The sequence below is a fragment of the Geotrypetes seraphini genome, chromosome 9 (genome assembly GCF_902459505.1).
Source record: "Geotrypetes seraphini chromosome 9, aGeoSer1.1, whole genome shotgun sequence".
NCBI lineage: Eukaryota > Metazoa > Chordata > Amphibia > Gymnophiona > Dermophiidae > Geotrypetes > Geotrypetes seraphini.
In genome coordinates, this window is record NC_047092.1 from 15,262,817 (window position 1) to 15,277,542 (window position 14,726).

Genomic DNA, 14,726 nt, shown 5'->3' on the forward strand with positions numbered 1-14,726 from the left:
TGTTAGACCACAAACGTGAACTAGGATTTAACAGAGAGAGGAAAAGTCTTTTTTATCTGTGCCAGTGGGGGTAGGAAAGGGCAAAGGGAGTGAAGAGGCTATAAAATAAACCCACCAAGATGTTCGAAAAAAAAACAAAAAAAAAACCCCCACCCAATTGGGCAAGAAAATCGAATCGAAAAATCAATTTAATAGGCTGAATCGAATCGAAATTTTTTTTCCTGAATTGGGCAGCACAAGTTTGGACAGCTCCAGTGATAACAGATGGCAATATCCAAGTATTTCCCACAACACAAAGAAAACACACAACCCCAGGTGTGAAAATGTAAACCAGACTGGATGGACCGTCCAGGTCTTTTTCTGCTGCCATTTACTATAAAAAAAAAAAAAAAAGGAGTGGAGAAGGGACATAGTCAACCAACTTTAAGGGACAATCAATTTATTGAAACTACCAGTGTTTAAGCCCGTTACATTAACGGGTTCTAGAATAGATTAGTCTGATCCGGTATGGCTATTCTTCTTATGTCTTACCCCCATATTCAGGCTCCCATTTCCCCTTTTACCTTCCCTATTTCCACCTTTTTTCACCAACTTAAAAAAACCTGTCCCCTTCCTCTGTCCTTCACCTCCCTAGAACTCCCTCTCCATTCCCCCTTTCCCCATCAACTTTCATTTATTCTTCCAGCTCCTATCTTCAGCCCCTTTCTCTCACATGCCCCCTTTTTAGTCCCCAGCTTCAGTCCCAGTCCTTTTCTCTCACATGTCCCCTTTTGTACCCCCCTTATTTCATCTCCAGCTCCCTTCTCTCACACATTCCCTTTTTATAGCCCACTAACCTCCTTCTCATACCTGCTCTTCCAGCCCTCAGTTCTAGCCCCCATCTCCTTATCACACACACCTTCTTCCTTTTCAGCCCCCAAATCCAGACCCAGACCCCTTCTAAAGACTCACCTTTTGCCATCCCAAGCTCCAGCCCTCTTCTCTGAACTGTCTTCTTTTAACAGTCTCCTAAATCAGGTCTCTTTTCCCAAGAACCCCCCTTTAACGCCTCCTTCCTTCACGTCTCCTTTTTTCAGCCCCACCTCCAAACCCCTTTTTAGCCCCCATCCCCCTTCTCCCATTTTTTCCCTTTCAGCCTCCAACCCCAGCCCTTTTCTCACATGTCCCTTTTGCAGCCTCCTTCTCACACATATCCCTTTTTCTGCCCCCAGCCCCCTCCTTTCTCTAACATGTTCCCTTTTTACAATACTGACCCCAGCTCCAGCCCCCTTCTCCCACCTACCCTTTTTTTCAGCCTCTAGTTCCCTTCTCCTATTGGAATACCGACAACATATTGTGCGCTGAGACGCTTCCCTGCTTGGCGGTTCTATTGTATTGCGCATGCGTTTAATGTGGCATGGAAGCACGGAGGCACGGAATTTCAATCATAGTGCGCATGCACTAACTAAGGTATTATTATTATAGATATAAATAACTGAAACATATATAACCTATAAATGAAATAATGCAGGCATAACAAAGAGTCTTTTAATCCTTCTTTTGTGTTGGACCTGGGCTGGGCTGCCAAAAAAGGCAGGCAAGACAGACAACTACCCAGAGCTCCAGACTTGAAAGTGCCAATATGCTTCACTAAGAGGCTGGGCATGAGTGGCTCATGCCATTACTGGAGAAGCAGAAGCACTCTTAAGTTTTTATGTGGCCACTAGTATTGCTGTGGTCAGCCTGATGAAGTCCTCTATCGAAGTGGTTCCCAACCCTGTCCTGGTGGCCCACCAGGCCAATCGGGTTTTCAAGCTAGCCCTAATGAATATGTATAGAGAAGATTTGCATGCCTGTCACTTCCATTATATGCAAATCTCTCTCATGCATATTCATTAGGGCTAGTTTGAAAACTTGATTGGCCTGGTGATCCTCCAGAACTGGGTTGGGAACCACTACTCTATCGGAAGAGTCCACCTGCCCCCAGCTGTGCAGACTAGAATGTCAGCTGGCCTGATGTTGGGTCTGGCTGGGAAAGGAAGGGTGAATAAAAGATGATTCAGCTGAACAGACAGATCTGGATAGTCACTTCAAAGTCACTCTACAAAAAGATGGACATCTTAAACAGTCCCTTGTGCGAATGTGATGCTCAGCAAATAGCACCATACCTGACTGAAGTATGTAATCTCTACAAGTGCTCCAATGAAGCAGAAAGAATCTGCAAACTGAGTGGCAATAGCAAATAGATTTTGCTACATTAATACAGAGTAAATGACAGCACATAAAGACCAGTTGGCCCATCTACTCTGCTCAACTTCAAGGATATATCCCAAATGTAGAAGCCTTACCTCTTACAAGATTTCACTACTAGAAATATATGGTGCTGAATTGATACCTACAGAGAAGAAAGTCACTTCTCAATAGAGCTTCCAATCCAGTCAAGGAACAGACAAAAAGTAGAAGCTCAAAACAAAATGTAGTTACATTAACTATGGTTAATAAAACCAGAAAATTGTGATTGCTAGATTGCTATATCAATCCACTTGGATATTTACAAAAAGTGTAAAACATGTAGGCCTAGTGTACCGTATATACTCAAATATAAGTCATCCAAATATAAACCAAGATAACCTTTTTTCCCCCAAAGAAAGAGGAAACAAGGTTAGCTCAAATATAAACCAAGGGTTTATATCCAAGTACGATAATGTCTCTCTCCTTTCTCCCCCCCCCCTTACTTTCTCTGAAGTGTCCTGTCCTAACCCATTCTAGCCTGGCAGCTCCAGTCAAAGCACAGCCACAACCAGAGCCATTGCAGGCCTGCTTTAAACTCATACCAGTGAACCGAAACATGAGGGTCCCTCCCACATCCTGTCTCAGCAGGCTCTGCTCTATCCCACCTCCCCCCCAGACCCATCAACAGCCTTTTATGCCCTGGTGGTCTAGAGGTGAGCCTGAACAGAAGTGATGTTCCTACACTCCTACCCCATTCAGACTCATCATTCAAAATGGCTGCCACAAATTCCCTTGGCAACCTCATAGATTTTGCAGTCTTAAGAACTCCAGGGTGTAACAGGTAGGCTGTGAATGGGCAGAAAGGGGGTGGGGGCAGGAGGGCAGTGCGGTAGAGCAAAGCTGGCTGGGAGAGGATGCACGAGGGACCCCTCCTATGTCAGCTCGCTGCTAGACCACCAGGGGCTTAAGGCAGGCCCGCGAGAAGCCTGCAGTAGATCTGGAAGGGGGGCAGGGGTGATGCAGCGCCGGGGTGGACTCAAATACAAACCCCCATTTTTGGGCCTGTTCAATTAGCAGTACTTGGACGACCTGTTTTTTTGATCATCCAAGTGCCGATTTAGGCAGGTTTTTAGACATATTTTCTTTTTGATTATATACCTCATATTGTCTAAATTTCTCTGCAAGGATTCTTTTTCCTGCTATAGTCTCTTGTCTTTCCATGTATTTCCCCATCTTCCTATGTACCTAAAGCCTTCTTGATGACACCAGGCTTTGAGCTATCTATTGAAGTCCTTTGTGTTTTTAACTCTTTCCTCTTCCTTTCCATATGTAGGCAGTACTTCTGAAAAAAGCTAGTCTTTACAAAAGGTTTTAAACCTTGTCCTAGCTCCCGAAAAGTTTTTTGCGCTGCAAGCAAGGAGTTGTTGGCCAGGTCATTTGTTCCCAAATGGATAACAACATCAGCTTTAAAATTCTTAGTTTCTTCCCTAATTAAAGACAGTATTTGTTTGGTACTCCCGGTAGCTGAGGATCCTGGGAGACACTTCACTATTTTAGTCTCCTTGACTTGTGTTCCAATGTTAATGCCTTTATGATAGAATCCCCTAAGAGCAATAATTTTCTGGATTGAGCTTTCTCAGGACCTTTTGGCATGTGGTTCTTAAGTCAGCACCGTTAGTTATGTCTCAGGAATTTAGTTGCACTGATATTGCAATTAAGTTTGGGTTTTGTATTTTTTTTTTTTTTGCTTTGCATCTATCCTTCTCTACAACATTTATCCAATAAATTGTAATGTTTTTCTAAAGCACGGCGTTCTTCTCTCATATTGCCACAAACTCTAACCATGGTAGTAGTCATCTAGTTAATCATCCTAGCTCTAGAGCAGTGGTTCCTAACCCTGTCCTGGAGGACCACCAGGCCAGTCAGGTTTTAGGGATAGCCCTAATGAATATGCATGGGGCAGATTTGCATGCCTGTCACCTCCATTATATGCAAATCTCTCTCATGCATATTCATTAACCCTTTCAGGACCAAGGGACATATTTGTCCCATAACTTTAAAATCCTATAAATTTTGATTGGGATGTCTACAGTTCTAAATTTGATATGTACGGATTCCATATGATACTGCCTTTATGTAAACAAACTGGTTCCGACATTCATTCATTAGCGTCGTTGCCAGATTGACGAGAAGATTCACTTGCCACACTGTCCATAAGCCAGAAGTGTGATTTTTTTTAAAAAAAAATAATGATATTTCACAAAAAAAATCAATTTTTTGGCATCTGCAAGCCCTTTTTACCATAAAAATGTCGTCAAAACCACAAAAATTGGCCTTCGATCCTTATGGTCTTGAAAGGGTTAAGGGTATCCCAAAAACCCGACTGGCCTGGTGGTCCTCCAGGACAGGGTTAGGAACCACTGCTCTAGAGTACCACTGTTATTTATTTAAAGCACATGTATCAAACAAAAGGCCCACGGGCCGAATCTGGCCCACCTGGCTGTTTTATGCAGCCTATGGTTCAGGGCCAGCATCAGGGGGGAGTATCAAGGGCTTCAAGATGTCACCTTGGTTTCTGTTTTGGCCAGCCCCAGCTACGCACCCCATTGCCGGCCAGTAATTTACACCGCCGGTGTGATTGGCAGCACACCAGACATGAATTTAACTGCCAGCCCCAGCGATGCACCCCAGTGCCGGCCCTGCAGTAATTTAATAGTGCTGGTCAGTAATTTGTGTGGTTGGCAAATTGTGCGTGCCGGCAGCGCACCAGAAATGAATTTAACTGTGCCGGCCCCAGCTAGGATGAGTCCCTGGGGCCGGCACAGTTAAATTAATTTCTGGTGCGCTGCCGGCATGCGCGAGTTGACAACCACATGGCGGTGTAAATTACTGCCGAAGAGAGAAGGAAACCAGACCACAAGAGGGAAATTGAGTCAGCGAGGGGGGGGGGAGCTGATTATAACCGTAGGCTTGCCCTCCTGACTTCCTCCTCCAACTCTACCTCTCTACTGGTCTGGCCCAGCAGTACAATGTGTGCAGAGGTGGGGGAGCATGAGTACCTCTCTCCTGCCTCCAGTATTATTCTGCGCAGTCGCAGTGGTGAGGGAGGGAGACGACAAAGGTAGGGAGAATGATTTTATTTTCAATTTAGTGTTTGAATTGTCAATCTGCTATCTTTTGCACTGCTCAGGAAGAAATACATTTGTTTAATTTTCTCTGGGGTTATACTGCATGCAGAGTCTTGAATCTTAGGGTTTCTTTTTTATATATTAGTACTTTTAGTTTTTGGCCCTGTATTTGCATAGGAGTTTTCTGTGTTCTGGTAGGAATTAATGTTGAGAAGCAAACAGTGTGCTTTATGTAGTTTAATTTTGTGGTTAACCATTATGTGTTAATAAGATTATATTGTGTGTGTATATTTATGAAAAATGAATGGAAAAAATTGTGTTATAATTAGTACTATTATGGGGCGGGGTCTGGGGCGGAGATTGGGCAGAATCTGGCCCGCGACTTTGCCTGTATTTTGGATTTCGGCCCCTTAGTGTGATTGAGTTTGACAACCCTGATTTAAAGTAAGGTGTGGTTAAGCATAGGAGGCAGCAGTGGAACCTCTGTCAATGGATGTTTTAATGAACATGTTAGACAAATCATTGTCTGACATGATTTGTTTGCTTGAAAGCAGGGTATGGTCTAAGTGACCTTACAAGCTCCATCCTTCTTTGATTCTCTAAAGCAAATAAATAGAGGGGGGAGGCAGAGTTTAAACTTCTCTGCACTGGTACAGTGAAATAAAATGTGCTAGCCACTGGGTGGATCCTTACTTATGTATATTTCAAAAGAACTTTCATCTCATGGTAAGACATGTCTATGTTATATGTGATAATCGTAGGGAAACAATATTTTATATATGCGATATGGAAACCGTATAGCTGTATGTGGTATATAAATTTTTAAATAAATAACATAAATGAGCTATGTTTAGGGAGACATCTCTTTGCAGCCTTATAAATAAATGCTTCCTTTAAAAATAAAAAAACAGGGACAAGTGCTTCAGTGATACTTTCCCAAAAGTTATACAGTCCTTCTGAGCATAAAGTCAAACCTACAGCAGCAGAGAATGGCATTTTTACAGCTTCTGTAGAGCTAAAGAGTGGAATTCTTGAAAGTAAAAGCAACAAAAACCCTCCACAGATTCAGAGTAGAATTTTCCACAGGTTACAACAAAGCTACATAACCACACCCTGTTTTCAAACTAATGTTCCAAGAAATCAAAGGTTCTGTTTGCAAACCAAGGCAGATAACATGGAGCTGGAGTTGCCAGCACCTTGCTTAACTCCTGCTGCTCTGTGCCAATAGGAATATACTGGGACGTAGCACCACTATCATCACCCCCATACCTTATTTGCTCTCAGGGTCCAGCCTGCAGAAGCCCATAGCCACTGAAATACATTAATGAATGGGAATCACAAGTTACCATGTTTTACAAAATATCATATTTTCTCGAATAGAAAAAAAAGTGCATTATAAAAAATGAAACATGATAGAAATTTGGTTAAAATTTGGGGAATAGAAGCAGCAGAATGAAAGATCAGGCACTGGCACAAGACTCCTAATGCCTCCTAATAAGTCAAGCAGCAAATTCCACTGCACGACCCCAAGTTGGTAGGGATTAAAGGACAGCTATACCCCCTTCCCACCACATACCTCGATGCCCTGCAGGCCAAAGACAGCAGCAGAAACCTTCAGCCGATTGACTTCAAGCTGGGCACTGAGCAGAAGTCCAAGGGAAAGTTTAACCTTTGCAAGTAGAAACCCGAGCATGTGAAAATGGTCACGCCAATAAAGTTACCTGAACAAAAAAAAAAAAAAAAAAGAGCAAGCTCCGCCTCTTCCTAAAAGGAGGGCGGGCCAAGGTCAGCAGGGACCGAGCTGATTGGCTCTAGGCAGCCAGGAAGAGGAGCTGGAAGACGAGCAAACCAGCAGGGCAGTAACGTTGAAACTGATCTCGTTTTGGAATCACTTCAAGTATTTACTTTGACTTTGGCCAAGCGTCTCGCTAGTAAAGTGATCCAAGTCATTCATCTTTTCTGCTTCCCACTCGATGAATCAGAAATAAAGGATCTGAAATGTTAATATTGGGATTGGGCATTGCCTTACTGTTGCAGTTTTCAATGGTATCTATTGATTGGGCATCGAACACTAGGTCCGTTTATATTAATTAATGGTAGGTCCTGAAATCTAGTTTCCCGTGATGCAGAACTTCCCTATCTGCTGCTGCCTTTTTCTCAAAGTACGGGGGAGGGAAGTAATGCTTAAATTTTGTCAGGATGTTTAACTGAAACATAGAAACAGACGGCAGATAAGGGCCACGGCCCATCTAGTCTGCCCACCCCAAAGACCCTCCCCTACTTTTCTCTGTGTGTCTGTCCCATTTGGCCTTAAAATCAGGCACGCTGCTGGCCTCAATAACCTGAAGTGGAAGACTATTCCAGCGATCAACCATCCTTTTTCAGTGAAAAAGAACTGCTGCCATTCACTGTGAATGGCAGCAGTTAGAGATAAGGTTACCAAATTTCCTCTGGTACCTTTACTGAAGAGATCATATAGGTGGTTGAGGATAGATCCTAGGACTGTCTCTGTGCTGAATCCTTTTCTAAACCCAGATTGATGTTCATTGAGGAGGTTGAATTTATCCAAGTGATTTACTAGTTCCAGGTTGACCAACCCTTCCAGTAGTTTGGTGAATAAGGGGGTACTCGCTATGGGTCTGTAATTGGACATCAATGCGATTGAAGCACAGACTTTATTAAAGTTTTCCTGCTTTTGCTATAAACTGGTGTGGGGAATGGCCCCAATTTACCTATTACCTCACTTCGAACTTTTCACCCCCCACAAGGACCACCAGAAATCGCAACCTCTTTGCCTACCCGAAGATCATAGGTTGCAAATACAGAACCTTTCTGGATAGAACTTTTAAGTTTCAAGCTGCCAGACAGCAAACCTGGCTAGGCAACTTCACCGACAAAGCCAGGCAGACCTATGGCGCCTTTCGGAAAGAAATCAAGACCGCGCTATTCAATAGATTTATTTCCCAGCCAGACAACGCCCGCCCATCCTAAAACCTTTCTCTTTATGTGGATACTACACTTCTTCACAAATGTATTCTGTTCTCCTCTTGACTTTCAGTATCTTCCTCACCACCTGTATTCTGTAATTCGCTGACCATCCAGCCCTTTGATGTAAAATGCTTAAGATTATACTGTAATCTATTTGTAACCTGTAAACACTGACTACTCAGTGACTTCCTACCTGTTCTCACCTTGTAATTCGCTGATTGTACAGCTCTCTTTCACTGTAAACCACCTAGAAGTCGCAAGATTATGGCGGTATAGAAAAAATAAAGTTGTTATTATTATCTCCTCCCCCTATTCCTATCCATAAGGAGAAATTAGGTTCTTACCTGCTAATTTACTTTCTTTTAGCTTCTCCAGACCAGTAGAGGTTAACTTTACGAATGGGTATATATCTAATCATGACCAGCAGGTGGAGACTGAAAACAAAACTTTGGGACAGTATATCCTAGCCCCTCCTCTCTATTTCCCTCAGTCTGCCGAATAGCCAAGCAGAACCAAGAACTGGACAAAAAACAGAGAGAAAACACAATACTCCGAAAGGAGTAACAAATAACATACCCAAAAATGCTGTTGGAAAATGCAGAGGAGAAATTCCCGAAGGAAGAATGTCCCCACAGCTCGCCAGCTAAGCCAGCCGAGCCACAGCCGCTGTTCTTCAATTCTCCCCGGCCCTAGAAAAAATACTAGAACCCGCAGCAAAAACCAAAAACTGCCCGCGCAACAGCCCCAACAACAACAACAACAGACAGGGTGGGGACCTCTACTGGTCTGGAGAAGCTAAAAGAAAGTAAATTAGCAGGTAAGAACCTAATTTCTCCTTCTTTAGCACTCTCCAGACCAGTAGAGGTTAACTTTACGAATGGGACGTACCAAAGCAGTCCCTCTCACGGGCGGGACCCCCGAAGGGCCGATACCAGTACACGCTCACCGAATACCGCGTCCCGACGCGCCTGCACATCAACCCGATAATGACGAACAAAGGAATGCAAGGAGGACCAAACCGCAGCCTTACAAATATCCACTGGAGGCACGAGCGACGACTCAGCCCAAGAAGCCGCCTGACCCCGAGTGGAATGAGCCTTGAGAAACTCCGGAACAGGCTGCTGTTTCAGAAGATAAGCGGAAGCAATCGTCTCCTTGATCCAGCGCGCAATAGTAGCCTTAGAAGCGCCAGCTCCCCGACGAGGACCAGCCAGGAGGACAAAGAGATGATCGGACTTCCGGAATTCCTGGGTCCGCTGCACATAAGAGCGAAGGACCCGACCGACATCCAACTTGCGCAGCTGCCGTTGCTCAGAAGAGCCCTCCCGACCACCCAAGACCGGGAGAACCACCGATTGATAGACATGAAAAGGAGAAACAACCTTCGGCAGAAAGGAAGGAACAGACCGCAAGACGACCCGCTCCCTAGAAAACTCCAAGAAGGGAGCCCTACAAGAGAAAGCCTGTAGCTCAGAAACACGCCTAGCAGACGTAATGGCCACCAAAAAGACCGCCTTCAAAGTAAGGTCCTTCAAAGAACAGACGTCCAAGGGCTCGAAAGGCGGACGCACCAAAACAGAGAGAACCAGATTAAGATCCCAAGAGGGAACCGAGGGCCGTAGGGGAGGCCTAAGCAACTTGGCCGCCCGCAAAAATCGAATCACATCAGGAAGAGCCGATAAACGCTGACCTGACACCAACCCTCGAAAGGCCGACAGGGCCGCAAGGTGAACCCGGAGAGAAGACCAAGCCAGGCCTCTATCCAGGCCATCCTGCAAGAACTCTAGAATGATAGGCAGAGAAGCGCGAAAAGAGGTCACTCCCCGCGCCCGACACCATTCCTCAAATAGACGCCAAACCCGCACATAAGCCCGAGAGGTAGAAAGCCTCCGGGACCCCAACAGTGTAGAGATCACCTTGTCTGAATATCCCTTCTTGCTAAGGCGACCCCTTTCAAGAGCCACGCCGTAAGACAGAAGGGAGACGGGTCGAACATGGGAATGGGACCCTGCATCAGAAGGTCGTCCGAGAGAGGCAGAGGAAGAGGATCCGTCACCAGGTGCCTCACCAGATCCGCATACCACGGACGGCGAGGCCAATCCGGCGCCACCAGCACCACCAAACTCGGATGGTGAACAATGCGAAGAAGTACTCTGCCCACCAGCGGCCAAGGAGGGAACACATACAACAGCCCCTCCGTTGGCCACTGCTGGACCAGAGCATCCAGACCCTCGGCCAGACCGTCCCCGCGACGACTGAAGAAGCGGGGCACTTTGGCATTGCCACCCGTGGCCATCAGGTCCATCAGGGGCTGCCCCCAAGCCTGCACTATCAACTGAAACGCCTCGGCGCCGAGACACCACTCTCCTGGATCTAGAAAGTGCCGACTGAGGAAGTCTGCCTGAACATTTTCTACTCCGGCTATATGAGAGGCCGAGAGGTCCAGCAGAGGGGACTCCGCCCAAACCATGAGCCGAGCCGCCTCCTGCGCCACAGGAGTGCTCTTGGTGCCCCCCTGACGATTGACATAAGCCACCGCCGTGGCATTGTCCGACAGGACTCTGACCGACTTGCCCAGCAAAAGGGAGTGGAAAGCTAACAGCGCCAGCCTGACCGCTCTGGTCTCCAACACGTTGATCGACCAGGAGGCCTCCTCCGCGGACCAGGTGCCCCGAGCTGAGTGGCCCATAAACTGAGCCCCCCAACCGAGGAGACTCGCATCCGTAAGGAGCACCGTCCACCGCGGGAGATCCAGACCCACCCCCTGAACTAGGTGAGGGGTCCGGAGCCACCAGCGCAGACTGCAGCGCGCCAAGCCTCGCAGGGGAACCGGAACATCCAAATCTTGCCTCCGGGGAGACCACCTCCGGAGCAGAGCATACTGAAGAGGACGCATGTGGGCCCGCGCCCACCTCACCACGTCCAGGGACGCCGCCATTGACCCCAGGACTTGGAGGAAATCCTGCGCCCGAGGACCCCGGGACGCCAAAAGCAGGCGAATCTGAGATTGCAATTTGCTCACCCGGGCCTCTGGAAGGAAGACCTACCCCAAGGAGGTGTCGAACATAACCCCAAGGCACTCCAGACGCTGAGCCGGGACCAACCGACTCTTGGAAAGGTTGACCACCCAGCCCAGCGACCGGAGAAACTCCACCACCCGAGCCGTAACCCGGGAGCTCTCCTGCAACGACTTTGCCCGAATCAACCAGTCGTCCAGGTAGGGGTGAACCAGGATGCCCACCGACCGCAAGGCTGCCGCGACGACCACCATTACCTTGGTGAACGTCCGAGGAGCCGTGGCCAGACCAAAGGGAAGCGCACAGAACTGAAAGTGCCGCCCCAAGATCGCAAAGCGAAGGAAGCGCTGATGAGAGGCCCGAATTGGAACCTGCAAGTAGGCCTCCGTCAGCTCGAGAGACGTAAGAAACTCCCCCGGCTGAACCGCCAGAATGACCGACCGCAGCGTTTCCATGCGGAAAGACGGAATCTTGAGAGCTCTGTTGATCCCTTTCAAATCCAGGATGGGCCGAAAGGTCCCCTCCTTTATGGCCACCACAAAGGGTCTGACGAAAAGCCTGCGTCTTCCATGGAGTCTGACATGGAGAAGCGAGAAAAAGGTCCGGCAGAGAGCGGGTGAACTCCAGAGCGTAACCGTCCCGCACCACCTCAAGGACCCACTGATCGGACGTGATCTCGGCCCATTTGGGGAAAAATTTGCGCAGCCGGGCCCCCCACCGGAACCAAAGGGGGCGCCGGCAAGGAGTCATTGCGCAGGACGGGAAGCGGGGGAACCGGCGGAGGGATTCCCTGCCCCCCGACGGGCCCCCCGAAAGGGCTGCATGCGCTGGAAGAACCGACCCCGGGAAAACCCCGGAGACTGGAAAGAAGCAGCCCCCCACGCCCAGGGCGATACTTGCGAAATTCCCGCAAACGCCCCCGGGCCGCACCCCCCCGAGACGCCGGGCGGGCACGGTCCTCCGGCAGACGGGGAACTTTCGAGTCCGACAGAGTCTGAATCAACTTATCCAAGTCCTCTCCAAATAAAAACGACCCCCGAAAGGGAAATTTAGTAAGCTTAGTTTAGGACGCAGCATCCGCCGCCCAAGCGCGCAGCCACAACACACGCCTTGCGGCCACGCCAAAAGCCATAGACTTAGCCGAGATCCGCACCAAGTCATAGAGAGCATCTGAGAGGAATGAGGCCGCCATCTCAATCTTCGCTACCTCCTGATCCACCAGAGACCAGTCGTAAGACTCTCGATCCAAGACCCGCTCCGCCCACCGAAACACGGCGCGAGCGACCAGTCCCCCACAAATAGCCGCCTGGACCCCAAAGGTAGAGACCTGAAAATTTTTCTTAAGGATGTTCTCCAATTTGCGCTCCTCAGAGTCCCGCAAGGCAGAACCGCCCTCAACAGGCACGGTATGCCGCTTGGAAATTGCCGAGACCACCGCATCCACGACTGGCGAAGCTAACGTAGCCCGATCCCCTTCAGGAATGGGATACAGGCGAGCCATGCTGCGCGCCAGCCGAAACGGCGTCTCCGGCGTTTTCCACTGCTCCAGAATAATATCCCGAATATCCTGATGCATAGGAAAAGAGCGGGAAACGGAACGGATCCCCCGTAACAGGGGGTCCCCCACACGCGGAGTCCCCGGCGGCGTGTCCTCAAAACGCCAAACCGAAGAAACCTGCTGAATAAGGTCAGGCAGCTCATCTTTCTGAAAAAGGCGCACAACGGACGCCTCGTCACTGGAGAACGGGAAATCCGACAACCCGCCGCCAGCTTCCGTCCCCTCCAGAGGGTCCTGGAATTCCTCCGAAGGGTCCAGGTCCTCCTCCAGACCGACACGTTCCTCCGACCACAAATTCTCGTCCCACTACACCCGCGGACGCTTGGACAAGGGAGGCGGCGGAGGGGACGTCACGTCAGACGAGAGAGGCAAAGCCGCAGGGAGCGCGGAGGAAACCCCACCCCCCGAAACCCCCTGGGCGCAACCGGGACCCCCAGCCGCCTGAAAATAGGCTCTGCATAAAGAAAAGAAAAAATTCAGGGGAAAACCCCCCGAGGGTCCCAAGGGACTCCCTGCCACAGCAGGGGACCCAGCAGAACCTTGCCCCTGCATAGTCAAAACAGGGGGAAGGTCACCTGAGGTGGAAGACAAAATGGAGGGGCCAGACAGAGAAGATGGCGGTTTTCCCGCCAAAAAAGCTCCCTCCATAGCCTGAAGCGGCTGAGAAACCTGAATAGTCTCAGCCGCTAAAGCAGGCAAGCCGGCATCAGCTGTCAAAAAATCAGCTGAGAGGGAATCCTCAAAAACCCGACCGTCGGCGGCTCGGGGATTCCCTCCGTGGGCGGACAGAGAAGACCGGGCTTCCCCACCGTTCCCTGCCGACTCGCGAGGCACCATCGGCGGGGAGCTCTGGGCGCCTGCAGCCGCTGCCGACGGAGCTCCACCACCTCACCGACCCAAACCGCCGAGTTCAGGCCGGCCGCGAGTGCCTCGCGGCTGGACTAAATTTGTGTCCTACTCCCCCGGAGAAGGGCACAATTGCTCCATACGCGACCTAGCTAGAAAAAAGTGCCGGTTACATGAAAAAATACAGTAAAATACAGTTTTCTTAAAGGGAAACAACCCTTCAGACCAGCACTACCTCAGGATTTTTTTTTTTTTTTTTTTTACAGAACAGACTCCACAGGCTCTCGAAGCAATATGCCTTGCTTGATTTAGGGGGCAAGGCTTACTGCTGAGGCTCCTCTAAAAAAATGTGGGGAGGTGGAGGAAGTGGGGGGAGGGACCCCGCTCGTGACCCGCCGGGTTTGACACCCCCGAGGTCGGACGAACCCCCAAACAGAGTCCGCCCAAGCTCCGTCCGGCCAAAAACAGGGACAATAAACCCCATAAACAAATTCCAACAGCCCTACCAAGGGAGATGGGTACAGATCACATCAACACCTGCTGGAGACTGAAAGAAGACTGAGGGAAATAGAGAGGAGGGGCTAGGATATACTGTCCCAAAGTTTTGTTTTCAGTCTCCACCTGCTGGTCATGATTAGATATATACCCATTCGTAAAGTTAACCTCTACTGGTCTGGAGAGTGCTAAAGAAACAGTATTTCTTCCTTTTCCCACTCCTCCCATCCCTATGCAACATCTCCTTCCTCACTCTCCCCTTCTCCTTCCTCACCCATCCCATCCCTGTACACCATATCCTCCCTATCTCTCCACTTCCCCTCCACCCCTGTATACCATCTTTGCCCTCTCTTTCCCTCTCCTATTGTCTGACATCTATCATTCCCCCCCCCGTAAAGGTGTTTACAATACAGAGTTAGTATTTTTTAGATGGTTTTCAATACAGACACATTTATACTATAATGAAGAATTCTGTATATATAT

At 48.7% G+C, this 14,726-nt stretch overlaps 2 protein-coding genes across 5 annotated transcripts in view; one reads left to right on the forward strand and one right to left on the reverse strand.

Annotated features, from left to right (window-relative positions):
- The window catches only part of MEST, an 89,007-nt gene that overhangs the window by 69,119 nt on the left and 5,162 nt on the right, over positions 1-14,726 (reverse strand). The window contains exon 1 of one of the 4 annotated variants that reach the window (XM_033958312.1): positions 6,916-7,055. The exons of 1 other annotated variant lie outside the window; for it this stretch is intronic. In XM_033958312.1, the coding sequence (XP_033814203.1) occupies positions 6,916-7,032 (117 nt within the window). In that variant the 5' untranslated portion in view covers positions 7,033-7,055. Of the gene's footprint in view, positions 1-6,915; positions 7,056-14,726 lie in introns of those variants that run through there. 2 more of the 4 variants (XM_033958314.1, XM_033958313.1) reach the window with 2 other exon arrangements.
- CEP41 (centrosomal protein 41) overlaps positions 7,415-14,726 on the forward strand; it is a 70,311-nt gene continuing 62,999 nt past the window's right edge. Inside the window, exon 1 of the mRNA XM_033958311.1 lies at positions 7,415-7,435. Coding sequence (XP_033814202.1) covers positions 7,433-7,435 — 3 coding nt within the window. The 5' untranslated portion in view covers positions 7,415-7,432. The remainder of the gene's footprint in view (positions 7,436-14,726) is intronic.